The 15377-nt window shown below is 28.4% G+C and overlaps 1 protein-coding gene across 2 annotated transcripts in view; it reads right to left on the bottom strand.

Moving 5' to 3' along the window:
* Nucleotides 1-13265, bottom strand: part of LOC105128086 (NAC transcription factor 25-like) — a 17694-nt gene extending 4429 nt beyond the window's left edge. Inside the window, exons 1-3 of one of the 2 annotated variants that reach the window (XR_842767.1) lie at nucleotides 12877-13265; nucleotides 12454-12764; nucleotides 11736-12346 (exon numbers count right to left, since the gene is read on the bottom strand). Coding sequence is in view for 1 of the 2 variants with exons in the window: in XM_011029603.1 (XP_011027905.1) it covers nucleotides 11786-12346; nucleotides 12454-12764; nucleotides 12877-13060 (1056 nt within the window). In the remaining variant the exon portion in view is untranslated. Of the gene's footprint in view, nucleotides 1-11469; nucleotides 12347-12453; nucleotides 12765-12876 lie in introns of those variants that run through there. The other variant, XM_011029603.1, reaches the window with a different exon arrangement.
* Between the last annotated feature and the right edge of the window lie 2112 nt (nucleotides 13266-15377).

Raw genomic sequence — 15377 nt, 5'->3', positions numbered from 1 at the left:
AGGGAAAGAGATTTCAAGGTTAATTCACCATCTCGAGTCTAATGGCATTACTAAAGAGTTGCCTTTTATTATTCTTATATTTTATAATACATTCACATAAAAATATACGAGATGTTATTTTTTTAATTTAAACTTGTTTTAATGATGATAACATGTTATTTAAGAAAAAAATATTTTGTTAAAAATACTTTATAAAAAACTATTAGGTAGTTTATATATATATAATCTTCATTTTAAATCGTCTAGATTTTTCTAGGCATATCTTATAATTGCTTTTAATTTTTATTAAACAAATAACATAGAATAAATGTTTGATTTTTTTATTAAGATAAAATATAGTAATATAAAACATAAGATTTATAATAGAAAATTAGTTTGTTTCAATATAGTTTGAATTGTAACTTATTTTTAAATAAAAATCTAAGGCTATATAATTAAATAAAATAAATTAAAGGGTTCCACTTCCAAAATATAATATAAAATATTTTGATTTATATTTATTTTTTAATTTCACAACTTCAAAATTAATTTGCATCAACAAACAACTATTTGTAATATTTACAAATATATATAATTCTCAATCAATATTATTTAACATATCCATCAAATTTTGAATTAACAAGTAAATGTTTTGTCACTATTCATGTTGACGACGCTTACTCTCTTTTTTTCTCCGACGTGTAAAGTACTTCTGCTCTGACCCACGCGGGAACGGATCATCAGGCTGGAGCCGCAAAGCTGTGGGAGCACAGCCCTTTTTTCCTTGACGTCTCTCGTGCACAATTGACGTGTTTGTGCTCAATTGTGGTACTTGTGCCTCTCTGCATAGCTGGATGGCTTCATTTTTCTCCAGTCAGCGGATACATGAATTTATCTATATGTTGATAAATACTCACAGATGTTGATATCCCATTTGAAAGCAAACCCAAATTGAGAATTTGATTAATTTTAAGGAATTGACCTATAATTAATGAGGTTTATTCCTTGTCTTGATTTTGTAGTTTGATCATTAATAATATATTCAAATAGATTTTGAGCTTTCAGATTAGCTAAAAAAAATTTATTTGAAAAGGTGATTGTGCAGTTATTTTTAAAAATATTTTAAAAATATAAATATAAATGAGATCTCATTAGATGAAGGAGGGGGGGTTCTGGCAGAATGAGATCTAATTAGATGAAGGAGGGGGGGTTCTGGCAGCAGGGAGAAGAGGGCACCTACCTATAGTTATTTTAAGTTTTTAACTAATTCCACTTATGGAATTGCTAGCCTCATTAAACATATAATATATGAAAAGTGAAGATACATAGTTTTCCATTTCTCAAATTTTAAGTTCAGTGTAATTTATGTAAAATAAATTGAAGAGCTCAGAATTAATTTCACCTTCCCAATATGAGCAAAGGTGGAATTAAAGTCAAGATTTCGTGGAGTCTTTTTTTTTTTAAGAAAAGAAAATACTAATTTCATTAATACTAAATAAAATAAAAATAAATCACTATTGCTTATTGGTATTCTAGATACATACAAATGAAGTTGAGTCACCGTAAATCAATGAAAAAAAGATTCAAAATTGCTTATCGGTATTAGAAATACCACCAAACTTTTAATAAGAATTGAAAAAAAAAACTCAACAAGCCAAGAAATCAAATAAAGATCACAAAAATCTAATATTTAGATCTAAATAAAAATAATAATAATCTAAAACTAAGAGAAAAAGGAAGGGGAAGAGACTTTGCCAATGAAAACCACCACCAACAGCTAGACAACTACTTAGGTAAAAAAAAATATAGATTTTTTAGAGAAAATTAAAGAGAGTTGAGCGTTCTTGTAGAGTTCTATTATAAATAATTGAAAAGGAGACAAGGGAGTGAAAAAATGTTAAAAAGTGATAGAAAGATAATAGTAATTTCATTAATACTAAATAAAATAAAAATAGAGTACTATTTTTTTATTCAAAAACATTACTTTTTATTTAAAAACATGATTGATAACATCAACAATAAAAATAGTATTCTAGATAAAAACTAATTCTTTCAATGAATTTACTGAAATGAAAAATGAAAATCCTCAAAGATTTCCAAATCTAGGTTGCTTAAGTAAAAACAAATTGCATCTTACATATACATGTTAGTTAAGTCATCATAAATAATAATAATAAAAAAAAGTCATAATTTCAGACTTGTTGATAGAATATTAAAAAATCTCTTATTGGTATAAATCTCTCCTATTCAATTACAAACAAACCCAAAAATTTTATTCAAAATAAAAGGTATTGCATGAGCACAAAAAATAAATAATCGACATGTGATCACATAAATCTATTAAATAAATCTAAATAAAAAAAAAGAATCTAAAGCTATGAAAAAAAAAAAAGAAAGAGGAACCGCTAGTGAAAACTACCATCAATAGCTCGACAAATACTTAAAAAAATAATATAGACTTATTTAGATACTTAAAATTTTTTGTTCAATCCATTAAATTCAAAATCGACAACAAGCAACAAGAAAGCAGCCCATCACTGAGGATCCACCCATCTCAACCCAAACCTCACTATGAACAATAACTTCTTCTTCCACCTTGCATCCACCCTTTCTTCAACTGCCAACCAACAAACCCACCTTTAACTCTTTCTTTTTTTATTTGTAGCAATAACAACATTAATAATCTTTTATAAAAAAGGAAAAGATCAATAAAGAGAGGCAGATCTAGAGATAAAAAAAAAAATCAACTATTTGTGGATTTTCTTAGTTTTGTAGGTAGCAGTAACCCTTATAGCCAGTACAAAAAGAAAAAATAAAATAAAATGTCCTTGACCCCTTAACTTTTTTATTTTCATTAGAGGCAGCATGTGAGACCTACATGCCGCCACTATTCATGCATTTTCAAAATTTTTCAATATTGTTATTAGATTTCTAACAATAAAAAGATAAATGTTTTAATATCATAAGAACAAGTTTCTAAAAAAAACAAAAATAATGTTTTTATTTAATACACACACTTATATATATATATATATATATAAGTACTTTTGACAAAATATATATTTGCATGCATTTTAAATTTAATAACCAGTTTATTGAAATAATAAGAATTTGATCAATATTTCAATAACTTATAAAAATTTAATTCATGGGAATTAATAATCAATATTATGGTATAAATATTATACCTATAAGTAGGTTGATAATGAAATATCAGGAATTGACTAAAAAAATTTTAAAATTATTTTAAATAATTATCAATTTTAATTAGAAGTATTTTTCACCAAAACATACAAGTTGTAGAAAAATCATTCCACCTTTCAGGATAGGTAAATTATGTTAGAGGATTTACATAAAAAAGATTTTGGACACATGAACCCATAATAAATTTAAAATACCAAATTTATTCACATAAGTGAATCTTTACCCTGAGTCATAAACTTCATTGGTTAAAAACTCATCTAACCTTATAAACTACATTCAAACCACACAATATAACTTATATTAAGTATTAAGTAGTGTGTACTAGGTATATTATTATCTTTCTTCGTTATAATCAATTTTTTACCTTTAAAAATTTTGTTTTGACGATCCTGAACCTAATAACTAAATGGTAATTCATTGAGGTCGCCACGTTATCCATCTATGTGGAACATGGTACATCATTAATATTTTTAAAATGGTGCATCTTCAACTGAAAAATGAAAAAGAAAAAATTGCACATTAAATTATAGAAATTCTTAAAATATGCCTTTATTATTTTATTATCTGATTAAACTTGCATCAACAAATTGCTAGATTATGGATCAGTTTTATGTTCATACGCATTGATACATGGCTGGGCAAAATTACAAACTTCTATTTGACAAGCCAAGTAATAACCCTTGCTTATCCGCCGGTTAGTGTTAAAAAGAAAAGGAATTAGAAAATGCAAAGCTCATTTTCCACGATCGTGTTACTCAATTTTATTTTATTTTTGTTTCTACACAAGTAACTGACAAGTTTGGCGTAACTATGGTTGCTGTTCTCTTCATGGAGAGATCCGAGACCATGTAAACGTGGGGAGCTAGGGACTTGGTCTGAGACAGGCTACCGAGCATGGAACACCTTGGAAGGAAAACATAGCAAAGAAAATGAGAGTAAGATTTGGTTTCGGCTGCAGCAGCCCCTGCTGGGTGGCGAAACCGCAAATGTTTTGTCAGCAATGCTTAGTCGATTCTGTCAACATTTTAATTTGACCATAGGGGAGCCTTCAATCAATAAGCATGAATGAATAAATAAATAAATAAAGATATATACTCTAATTTATAACCCTTTAAAGTTGTAAATTCTCAATAATACATTATTTAACGCCACATTAACTCTGTGTTTTTTTTTAAAAAAAAATTTAAATTTATTTCCCCTTTGTTTTAGCCCCCTCCCCTCTCTCGGGACATTTGTTTTGCAAAATGTTTTTCTAATTTTTATGTGTTTATTTTTCATAAAGTATTTTATAAAAATGTCAGTCAACATAAATTGTCTATAATAGTACATCAAGGTTATGTAAAATATTTTATAAAAATTAATCTATTTATAATATCATTAAACTATTTAAATTATTACTACATTGCTACTATGACATACATTATTTTTATTACTATCATTATTATTTTCATTGTCATTATCTTCATTATTATTCTCGAAAGATATACTACATGTAAATTATTTTATATAAAACAAAAACTTTCATACTTTATTGATGACATTTCATTTTTTTTTACAGATAATTAATTTTATTGATACTATACATCATCGTTATAATTTTCATAAGACTTGAATTCAAAAATTACACAAGCATGAATTTTAAATCTATTCAAGGGAGAAGAGAATTATAGGTGCAACAGTAATTATTGATCTTCCAAGTAGCATCTCGTCCTCTTTGTTTTATGAATTTTTAAATGACTCGCCTCATGATCTCTTGTCACTGCTTATCAAGAAGAAGAAGAAGAAGAAGCTGCACTACTACACCTTATTAATGAAAAAAAAATTGCAATAAAGATTAGAAAAAGAAAAGCTTGGGGGTGGTAAATTGCATGTACGATGGTCCAATTGTTGGTCAAATAAAATTAGATATTTGGAATTAAGGATCATCAGATTGGATTGTTTAGAAGAGGAAAGAAAAGGATCTTGTTGATGGGTTTACCTCGGCCTAAACCAGTGTGATTCTTCAACGGGTTACTTTAGTTTTCAGGCTCCAACTAAACAGTCCAGCTACTTAACTTTGGGCAGTCAGTGAGGTTCGGAGGTTGACAAGCCTCCTCCTTCTTCAACTTCTCTTCGTTTCCACTTTATTTTACTGCTCTTCTTTCTCTGGTTTTCATAGTGAAAATAATTGTTAAACCCGATCTAGTTTAACAAGTTAATTTTAAAAATCCAAAATCTATAAGGGATTTAGGCTTGGAGTTCTAATTAAATCAGATAAATCATTAACCTAGTAAAATTTACTTAACTCGATCAAACCATGTAGATAATAACAAAAAAAAAAATAACACAATATCATTCTAATTAAAAAATAATAATTGATTTGGTGATCCAATGACTCATATTCTTTTTAACATCATTTACTAGATTGAATTTGACAACGATGTTCAAGAAAGAAGGGGATAATATTCATCACAATTCACTTAAAAAATTAGATTCGTTTATTTAGGTTGTATTTTGTTAATATCATAAGACGAAGAAAAAAGGAGATATATAAAGGAAAAAAACATATTTGGTTGAAGAAATAAAGATAAAAATATAAAATAAATGTATTTTTAAGATAATTTTAAAACGAATTCTTTTTTTGAAAAAACACTAAGGACATAATAGCATATTCTTTTTATCTCCACCTCTTCTATCTCGGGACAATGATGTAATGCATATCGGCTCCTAGATTCAGTGTTTCTTCGAGTCGGCTCCAAGCATGATTTGATTTGTTTTATTAATAATTATAATTATGATATTCTATAACCATGGAGAAGCAAGACTGCAGGAGAGCACAAGAAAGCCTATTCTATCCCAGCCCACACTGAAATGGAGGAAGGTATAGGGCTTGGACCACTAAAAAGCTACACATATATAGAGTCATGCCATATCCACCCGAGCCGCAAAGCCTCGAACTCCTAATCCATGAACTTAAACACTGGCAACCGAATATGTGTTCATATGAGAAGAAAGCCATTAAATTAATTACTACATTTTCATGTCTTTGAATATTCATAAATTCGAATAGAAATTACAGTCAGAATATATATATATATATATATATATATATATCCATTCTGCTATTTTATTTATATTAAAACAACTAATGTTATTAGAAAAGAAAATAAACAAAAAAATGTAGATATTAACCCATATTCACTTTTTAAATTTATAATCCAGTTAATTAGACTGAAAACATCATACATAAAAAACCATATAATCTAATCTTTAATATATTAAATTTTAAATCATAAAATTTAAAAAAAAATTATATAAAAAAATTTAAAATGAAAAATAACAATTAAAAAAATAAAGGTAAAAATAAAAATAAAAAAATAAATCAAAGTGCAAGAATAAATTTTTATTGAGGGGTTAAATTAAAAAAAAAAACATAATTAAACGAAGACAAAAAATAAGAATCAAATTATAAAAAAAAATAATAAATCATAAACTTAAATTAAAAGATAAAATTGAATAAAAACCATAAACTTAGTTTAATTAGGTTAATCAAGTTTTATTGAATTAATGTTTTTTATTAAAAGAAAAAAAAATGAGAACCAAATTATAAAAAACAATAAACCATAAACTTAAATTAAAAGATGAAATTGAATAAAAACCATAAACTTAGTTTGATTAGGTTAATCAAGTTTTATTGAAGTAATGTTTTGTCTGAATCTAATAAAAATTTATTATAAATCAATCTCTAAATTTTAAATTTATCGGATGAATCTATTTAGTCAAGTTATATTTAAAAATTATGTCTCATATTAAAAAAGAAAAAAAAATGAGGCGCTGTGTTTCATTACACACATGGACAAATGTTATCGTGAATATCTACCGTGAATTACCATTTTGCCATTCATTCAAAAAACCATTGCATTATCTCTTGAGGGTATAATTGTCTTTTTACATAACTCATTTTTCATAAAGCATTTCAATCTTCGCACCCTTTTTTAGCATAGTATAATTACTCAATCACCATTAAAAGCAATTTTCAATTAATTAAAGGTGTAAGGGTGTTTTCATCTTTTCATTTCTTTGAGCGTGGTACAATTATTAAATAGCTTCTTTTAGCTCACATGTAAGGGTGTTTTCTTTGTTTTTTCATCATGATTTTTTTAATTATTCTCGAGTTTAGTGAGGGGTGGTGCAGCAATTTTATATATAAATATTGTTATAACCTAATTTTTTTAATTTTTTCAAAAAAAAATCCAAAGAAAAAAAAAATCCAAATATGCATCATTTTCAGTTTTTTCAATGTCTTTTCAATTGAATTTAAAATTCAAGACTTTGTTTTCAACCTGTTAAGATATTAATATGTCCATTTCAAAAATATTGATTAATTTTTTTTATTGAGTTGGTGTTGACATTATATTTTAAAAAAATATATATATATATATAAAGAAACAAACTGATTTTAGGTTGCTTGATCATCAAAATTATTTTAAAAACAAGTAATTGAAAGGAAAAAAAAATTATATTACCTATAAATAATGAAGAAATCTCACAAGCAAACCAGGAGAATTAGTTAGGAGGCAACAAAAAATAAATAAAGGAAAGACAACCCAAAAAAACATGATACCTCACATTCTTCCCCACCAAAAAAAAAAAAAAACCCTAGTCCCTGTCTTAACAACACCAACCAGTAGCCAGCATTAACCACCGAGATTCGCTGATCCTGTCCTCACCAGAGCATCGCCCCACCACCCATCTACAGTTGAATTGAATAGCCTTTTCCACACAGAGCAACCTCACGCTTATATCTCTCTGTTTGCCTGTTTTCTTTCGTTGTTGCTAACATCCACCACCATTTTTAGCCTCCCCTATAAACCACCATTAGCTCACCACCGTGAAAGACTAATCATGGTCAACCCTTTCCTTTCTTCTTCCACTATCATAGACCTCCCCTCATTAACTAAAAGAATTTTTTTTTCAATTCATCACTGGTGTTTAATTTATTAATAATTAAATTTTATAATTTATTTATGAGATTTTCTTGTTTTCATTTAGTTTTTTCCTTATTAGCAGATAAGATTATTGATATTTTTTAAAAATATTTAAAGTATATTTTTTTATAATATTAGCAAGCCTTTTTAGTTATTGTTGCTGTTTTTTTTTTATAATCATGTTATTAAATTAACCAAATATATTAGACTTATTCAAATTGATTATGCAACTTTTAAATTCAATTTATTTTTTTAAAACATTGTTAAAACTTAAACATTTTTATATATTATAAAAAAAATTAAACTGATTTTTGGTATAGCACAAATCACCAATTTAATAAGTTTTAAATACGAAAAAAAATATTTTATTGAAGTTTGCACGTAAGTGGTGAGGATGTCCACCATAAGAGGAGATTACGTAATGATTTCAATGTCTTGACAGGCATCATTGGAAAGTTAATTTGTTCTCTTTACCCCGTAAAGAAAAAAAAGAAAAAAAAAGGAGGATTAGAAGGCTTAATGAATGAGGTATCGAGATGTGATCCCCTCTTCATCCGAGCTTGGTGTGCATGGTATCCATATCAATCACGAGGCACATCACTAATCTCTGTCGTAGCTAGTTGCCTTTTTGTCATGTTAACGTAAATTGTTCACAAAATATCCCTTCCAACTATATAAGGTCTCGTCATTAATTTGTAGACGGATCATTATTCTTTTAGGTAAATTTAAATTTATCTTTTTGAGATTTGAAATAAATTCATATTTTTTCCATTGAAGAATTATATAGTTTTTTAAAAAGTTTCAATTACATGTTAATGTTTCTTTCATGTTATCCTAACTAGCAGAGTCTCTAAATCTTTAAAATGGGATAAAAAAATAGAATTTTTAAAAATAATTTTGTAAGATTAATTCCTTTTCATAAAGGAAAGAACAAAAAAATACTATATATATAATTTATATTAAAAAAAATATAAGATACAAAGCAAAATTTATCCTTTTTTTATATGGTTTTTATTAAAAAATATAAAATAATTAGAAAATTAGAAGGGAAAAAATAGATTAGGAGGACTCCAAAAAATAATCTTAAAATTATAAAGCGTGATATTTTTAGAAAAATAACTATTAAAATTTTGTACTACTACAAGGGTATACTCATTAAGTGACAAATTAGCAATATATTTGATAAAACAATTAATGTTAAAACTCGAATGTGATGTAAGTACAATTGACTCTTCAAAGTAAAAATAAAATAATTTATTTTAAAAAAAAAATTCATGACATAATTTGAACCTTTTAAATGAAAGTATAACATCAAATTATTATAACTTTAATTAGATTTTTTTTAATATTATGTAAACAGAATAACCTGTACTTCCTTTTCCTTAACAAATACATATAAATAAGCCATAAAAGCATTAATATTAGATTTGAAAACCATAGTGCTTCCTGCTTAGGTTCAATTATAGGTTGACACGCTAAGCAATGATTTGGAAAAAAAATGACCAAGAGGCGACACTTAGGTCTAGTAGTGGTGTCTAAAGAGCCAATGCCACCACGAGACAGTAGAGCATGGATGGCACAGTTTTTTCATTTTGTATTAATTGCCATGATCATATTCACCATGATGAAATTCATTAGAACCCCATGTTTAACATCGTCATCAACACATGATTGCGAAATTAAGGAGATAATCAGTCTTATATTAATTAGTTTTGTTTAATATTTTTCATGATTTAAAAGGCGAGTAGGAGCCATGTCTGCGGTGCCAATCCACCTGTTTATCCAATCAACATATGTATTAAAATAACTAAGTGGGTGTCACTTTCTTTTAGATTCTTTGAAACGATAGATTTCCCTTTGCTTTATAATTACTTTTTATATAATAAGACATGGGAAATTTTTAAGTAGACTTAATCTATCATTGTAAATTAGGTATATGGATATAAGATATATTAATTCTCACTGGATAATATAAGTATTTTACGTGATTTTTTTTTTGTTTTTTGCAAAATTTATAGAATTGTTTGCGTGATTGAATTGTACTAGTGATGTAGTTATTCAACCTCAGCTAGCGTCCAATATTCAAAGATAAATGGCGCTTCCCAATTTTGTAAGAACAATAATTTTGATTTTTTTTAAGAATACAGTAATTTCAATTTAATAAAAAGACCAAATAAGTAGTGTGTGTGTTACCAAACAATAAAATTAGAATTCAAGTTTTTGGATTAATGAATTATAAGATAAAAATCTGTGAATTACATTACAATTCTATAAAACGAAAAAGAAAAATATTTTAAAATTTTGGATGGGGTAACAAGGTGGGCAAACCCTTCACCAAATAAAACTAGGTTGGATTTTACCTTCTCAGATTATAAAACTCAACCCAATCAATTAAGCTAAAATCATTATCTCTGATATCTATATCAAAAAAAAAATCTATTAAGTTAAAAATCATTTTCTTATTAATGTATCCATATAATATAAAACAAAAAAATAAAGTTATTAGCTTTAGATAGGTGAGCTTGTTTAAAATAGTTGCGGTTGTTTTTAAAAGTATTTTTCATTAAAAAAAACATTAAAATAATATATTTTTTTATTTTTAAAAAATTATTTTTAATAACAGCGCCTTAAAATAATCTAAAAATATTAAAAATATATTAATGTAAAGTAAAGAAAAAAATAAAAAAAATTAATTTTTTTTAAAAATATTTTTAAAATACAACAATAAATAGAATCTAGAAGGAAAAAATATGGGTTCTAAGTGCTAAAAGCTGAAAGGCTACTTTTATATAGAAATGGATTTGAGCATTTGAAGGCAAGAAAGTCAAAAGAGAAATTAGGATCAATATGAAAGCACGTCTACCATCCTGTCTTTGCAAGGTTGCTACATAGTGACTATTACTACCATTAATAAGAACAATGCTTCAGCAAGCCAAATCCATTTATCCAATTCTCAACCTTAAGATCTTTTACCACTATAAAATGTCCTTTTCTTTTAATCGCGGATACACTTATGAACTTCATCAACGAATAAAAAGTTATTTTTAATAGTTAAAATATTAAAAAAATACTTGTTAACTTGAGAATCGTAGACGATTATACACACACACACGAGTTGGAGTACACATAATTTCTAAAAAGTCATATCTTAATATTGTTTTTGTTCAAACTTGTTTAACTTTGAACTTTTTATGAGATCCGGTGCATCAAGTTAATATATATATTAACACAATATCACCCTATTCTTTTCAAATCGAAATAAAAATAAAAAAACATAATAAAATCAACTACACAAATAAGAAGATTTATGAACGTTAGATTCATTATCAATTAATTTCTTAGATAAAGATCCTCATTGTTTTGGTAATCTCGCTGCGTAACAACAAAGTATGACACAATATGCTAAAATTGACATAATTAAGTACCAAAGTGTACTAAATCCTTGTTGTTATGGTTTCAATTGAAGAGGCCTTCTCATGAATTTAATGTCCTTAAAGACATTCTTGAACTTCTCTTGCAATTCTTCTTGACCTCCCCTATCTTGCACGTGCATATGTGCAAAATATGTATGGCAAGTATATATAAGTATGTATGTATGTATGCATGGTCATGAAGTGCATCAACTGCTGACCCAATTATGAGTTCCAATTCAAGCTAGAAAGTTGAAACGGTTGTCTCAAAACACCATCAAGAAGAGTACTTGGGTGGACCAATGGTGTGCTCTGTGGAAGCTGGTTAAGCATAGAAACAAAGGAGGTGTTATCCTCTTGAGTTCCAGTAATACCACTATTAAGTTCACCGTGAAAGCGCTTCCCTGATGAATTAGCCAACCCCACTGGTGATCCTGTAGCGTCGTTCCAATACTGATGAGGAGGGAGGGTGCGTGTCGCCGTAAAAGTATTTGTGGAGACTGGGGCCAAGGACATGTTTGGCTTTGAGCTTGAAGATGGTAACTGAGAAATGGAACCATTTTGAATGCCATCTCCTGTTAGTATCCCTTCAAAGAAGGTATCTTCATTCACAAGTAAAGATGCGTAAGCTGTGTGCTTTGAAGCTGAAGGGGGTTTCGAATTTTGGTGGCTGGAATTTTGCAGTGCAGCAAACATGCCCTCCATTGAATCCTCCCTGTCCCTTTGATCCATCGGTCTCTGAGAGTTGTTTTTCTTGTAAATCCGGCATAGAACCCAATCATCAAGCTATAAACAACACACGCAGATCTCTCATACCATAATTACTAGACAATACACATCAATAATGGACCATCTTTAATAACATGAAAGCACCTAAAAGATGATGAACATACCCTTAAAGAGCCGCCTTTCTTGTTGGCAGAATCAGCAGCAGGAGGCTTTGGGCTAGAATTGTTTTCGATAAGGCGATATTCATGCATAATCCAATTGGTTTTAATCCCCTTCGGTGGCTTCCCACCATAAAAGACCAGGGCCTTTTTGACACCAACCTTTTGAGCTCCATTAGATGTTAATATAGGCTTATCAGTCCCGGTAGCTTTCCAGTACCCTGAAGTTGCAGCTCTGTTAGGCCTAGCACCGTTGGGGTATTTCCTGTCTCTAGGACTGAAAAAGTACCACTCTTGCTCTCCAAAAGTAGCCTTACCTGCGTAAAAATCACAAATCCAAAACACTAATTAATTAGTACTATATATATAAATCAAGGAACGAATGATCAAGAACAAGCATCCTCACGCTCTGAAGGTTTGATCACTTACTTGGCAGCTCCCATGGATCAAATTTATATAGATCAATCTCAGCTATAATCGTAACAGGTAGCGGAACTGATGCAGCCTTCTTCTTTAGGTAGTGGACCACTAGCTCTTCGTCAGTAGGGTGGAACCGGAAGCCGGGTGGCAGCTGCGGGTGTTGTGACCCGGAAGACGAAATGGTGCCCTCCATGAATTTGGCTTCAATGATCTTGATTACGGTTGTCGTGAATCAAATACAGTACTGAGATAATTAGCAGCTAGAGAGTGAACAGCTAATATATTGGATTGATACAAAGGACAGAGCAGCGGTGCCTAGACCATATCTTAAATGTTAACATTAGGTGTGGTGGCGAAGAGAGGATGTTCGGCACCATTTGATAGAGGTGCCAAATGGAGAGGGCTGGTCATCAGGTGACACGTGGAGATCCTGAGATGAGGGTGGGGTAACACGTGTCAATTATACGGAAGCTGGGGACCACAGGGAAACATGAAGAGGGGAAGAATGGGGGAGGGGGTATCGGTGGGGGAGAGCAGGGCAGGTTTCGAGGGTCTTAGGTTTGGAACTGCCTTGTACGCTTTTCATGTCATGCTTTTCTTATGTTCTAGCCCCCAACTTTTGTCCAATTTCTCGAGAGAGAGAGAGAGAGATGGCTCGACAAGTGTGGCAGTGTTGGTAGGTTTTGCCATAGTCATGAAACCCATTATGACCTATAATCCCACTAAATATTCATGTTTCGGATTTAATACATTAATTAATTTAAGTTGATTTAAATTAATATTATTTTAAGTTACAAGTTAAATTAATAAAGTTTAGTATAAAACTCGAGATAAATTCTAACATATTAATTACACACTCATTATATTAATCCGATGCTTTAAAGAATTAAACACTATATTAATCCGATGCTTTAAAGAATTAAAAAGAATTTAACATTGCACTCGAGATTTATATCGATGAATATAAAAGTTCTCGGAGAGATTCTATAAACTTGGGTAAACAGCAGACACAAAACGTGGGGCATTGTGCTTCTCGGCATATTTCCTTTTCTAATAGGATAAATTTAGGTCATTGCCTTTTCACTTTCCATGATAGCTCTGTTTGTTCGGAAGTTGTTGTTACCTTCAACAAACCTACTCATACCATGATCTCACACCTCTCATATATTGCCACCTTTAAAAAAAAAAAATTGAGAATCATGCATTGTCGTTCTTCAGGGTCAAAGGGCTCGAAGCATCAATTCTTTTATTTCTATGAATCATTTCTTCTTCTTTTTTCAATTTTATCTGCTCCTCAATGGATACCACGGGTTTGTGTGGTATTGTATTTCTATTTATATTTACAAGTGTTTTAAAATTATTTATACCTTTAAAAAATATTAAATTTACATTTATTTTAATTTTTTTTTATGATTTTGATGTTTTGATATAAAAAAATTTAAATAAATTTTTTTTAATCGATTTATAAATAAGAAATACCATTAAAAATAGCATGCATCACAATATTATACACATAGGAACATGGTTTTATGATGGTGTACACAACCATGTAATAGTAATATTAAATAATGTGATTTGTATTTTATTCATGATTCAATTTAATGATTACAATCATTTTATTAAACATGATAATATCTATGTTTAATGATTTAAAATATCTTATTTGTAGTAAATGCTGAGTCATTCTGTAAATAATGTTACTAGTCACACGCAAACTCTAAAATAGTATAATACATCATTTAAGCACATGGATTACATATTCGTTAAAAAAAAAAAAAAAACCTGATTAGTACATCTGTGATATATATTTTACTTATAAAAAATTTAGTGATTTTGAATTTAGAATGATTTTTCTGTTTGAAGTTGTAAGAACTAAAATTAGATTTGGACTTTTTACAATTGCATTTTACGCTTAGATGTTAGTGCTATGTAAAAAACCTTGATTGAATCTGTTTTTTTAATTATTAAAATTGAGTCAATTTATAATATCCTATCATATGTATTAAAATTGAGTCAATTTATAATATCCTGTCATATGCATGAGTGTGTCGCACGTGTACTCCAACTTTTTTTTTATTTAACTAAATATAAAATTACTTCCAACCTAATTTTATAATCAGCAAAAAAATCATATTAAAAAAATCAAAAACACTGATCGATCTCATACTAAAAATTTTTATTTTAAAAATATTTTTATCATTTTATGGTATATTTTAATTATTTAATATTGTTTATATTTATGAAAATACTAAATTATTTTTCAACTTAAATTATAATAACCAAAAAAATCATTGTAAGAATACAAAAATATCTATTAATATAAATTTGTTTTGTTTTTAATGGTATTTTAGTCATTTTATTATACACTTAATATAAGAAAAGATTTAATTATCTTTATTAATTTAAAAATAACAAATGAATCATAAAAAAAGACTTTAATATCATTGAAAATCAGTGTAAAGTTTTTTGGATGGAAAGTGAAAAGAGTCATTTTAATGTTTTCCTGTTCT

This window comes from Populus euphratica, unplaced genomic scaffold (genome assembly GCF_000495115.2).
Source record: "Populus euphratica unplaced genomic scaffold, PopEup_1.0 scaffold15.1, whole genome shotgun sequence".
Taxonomy (NCBI): Eukaryota; Viridiplantae; Streptophyta; class Magnoliopsida; order Malpighiales; family Salicaceae; genus Populus; species Populus euphratica.
Note: the sequence above shows the minus strand (reverse complement) of the source record. Positions and strands in the feature narration are given on the sequence as shown.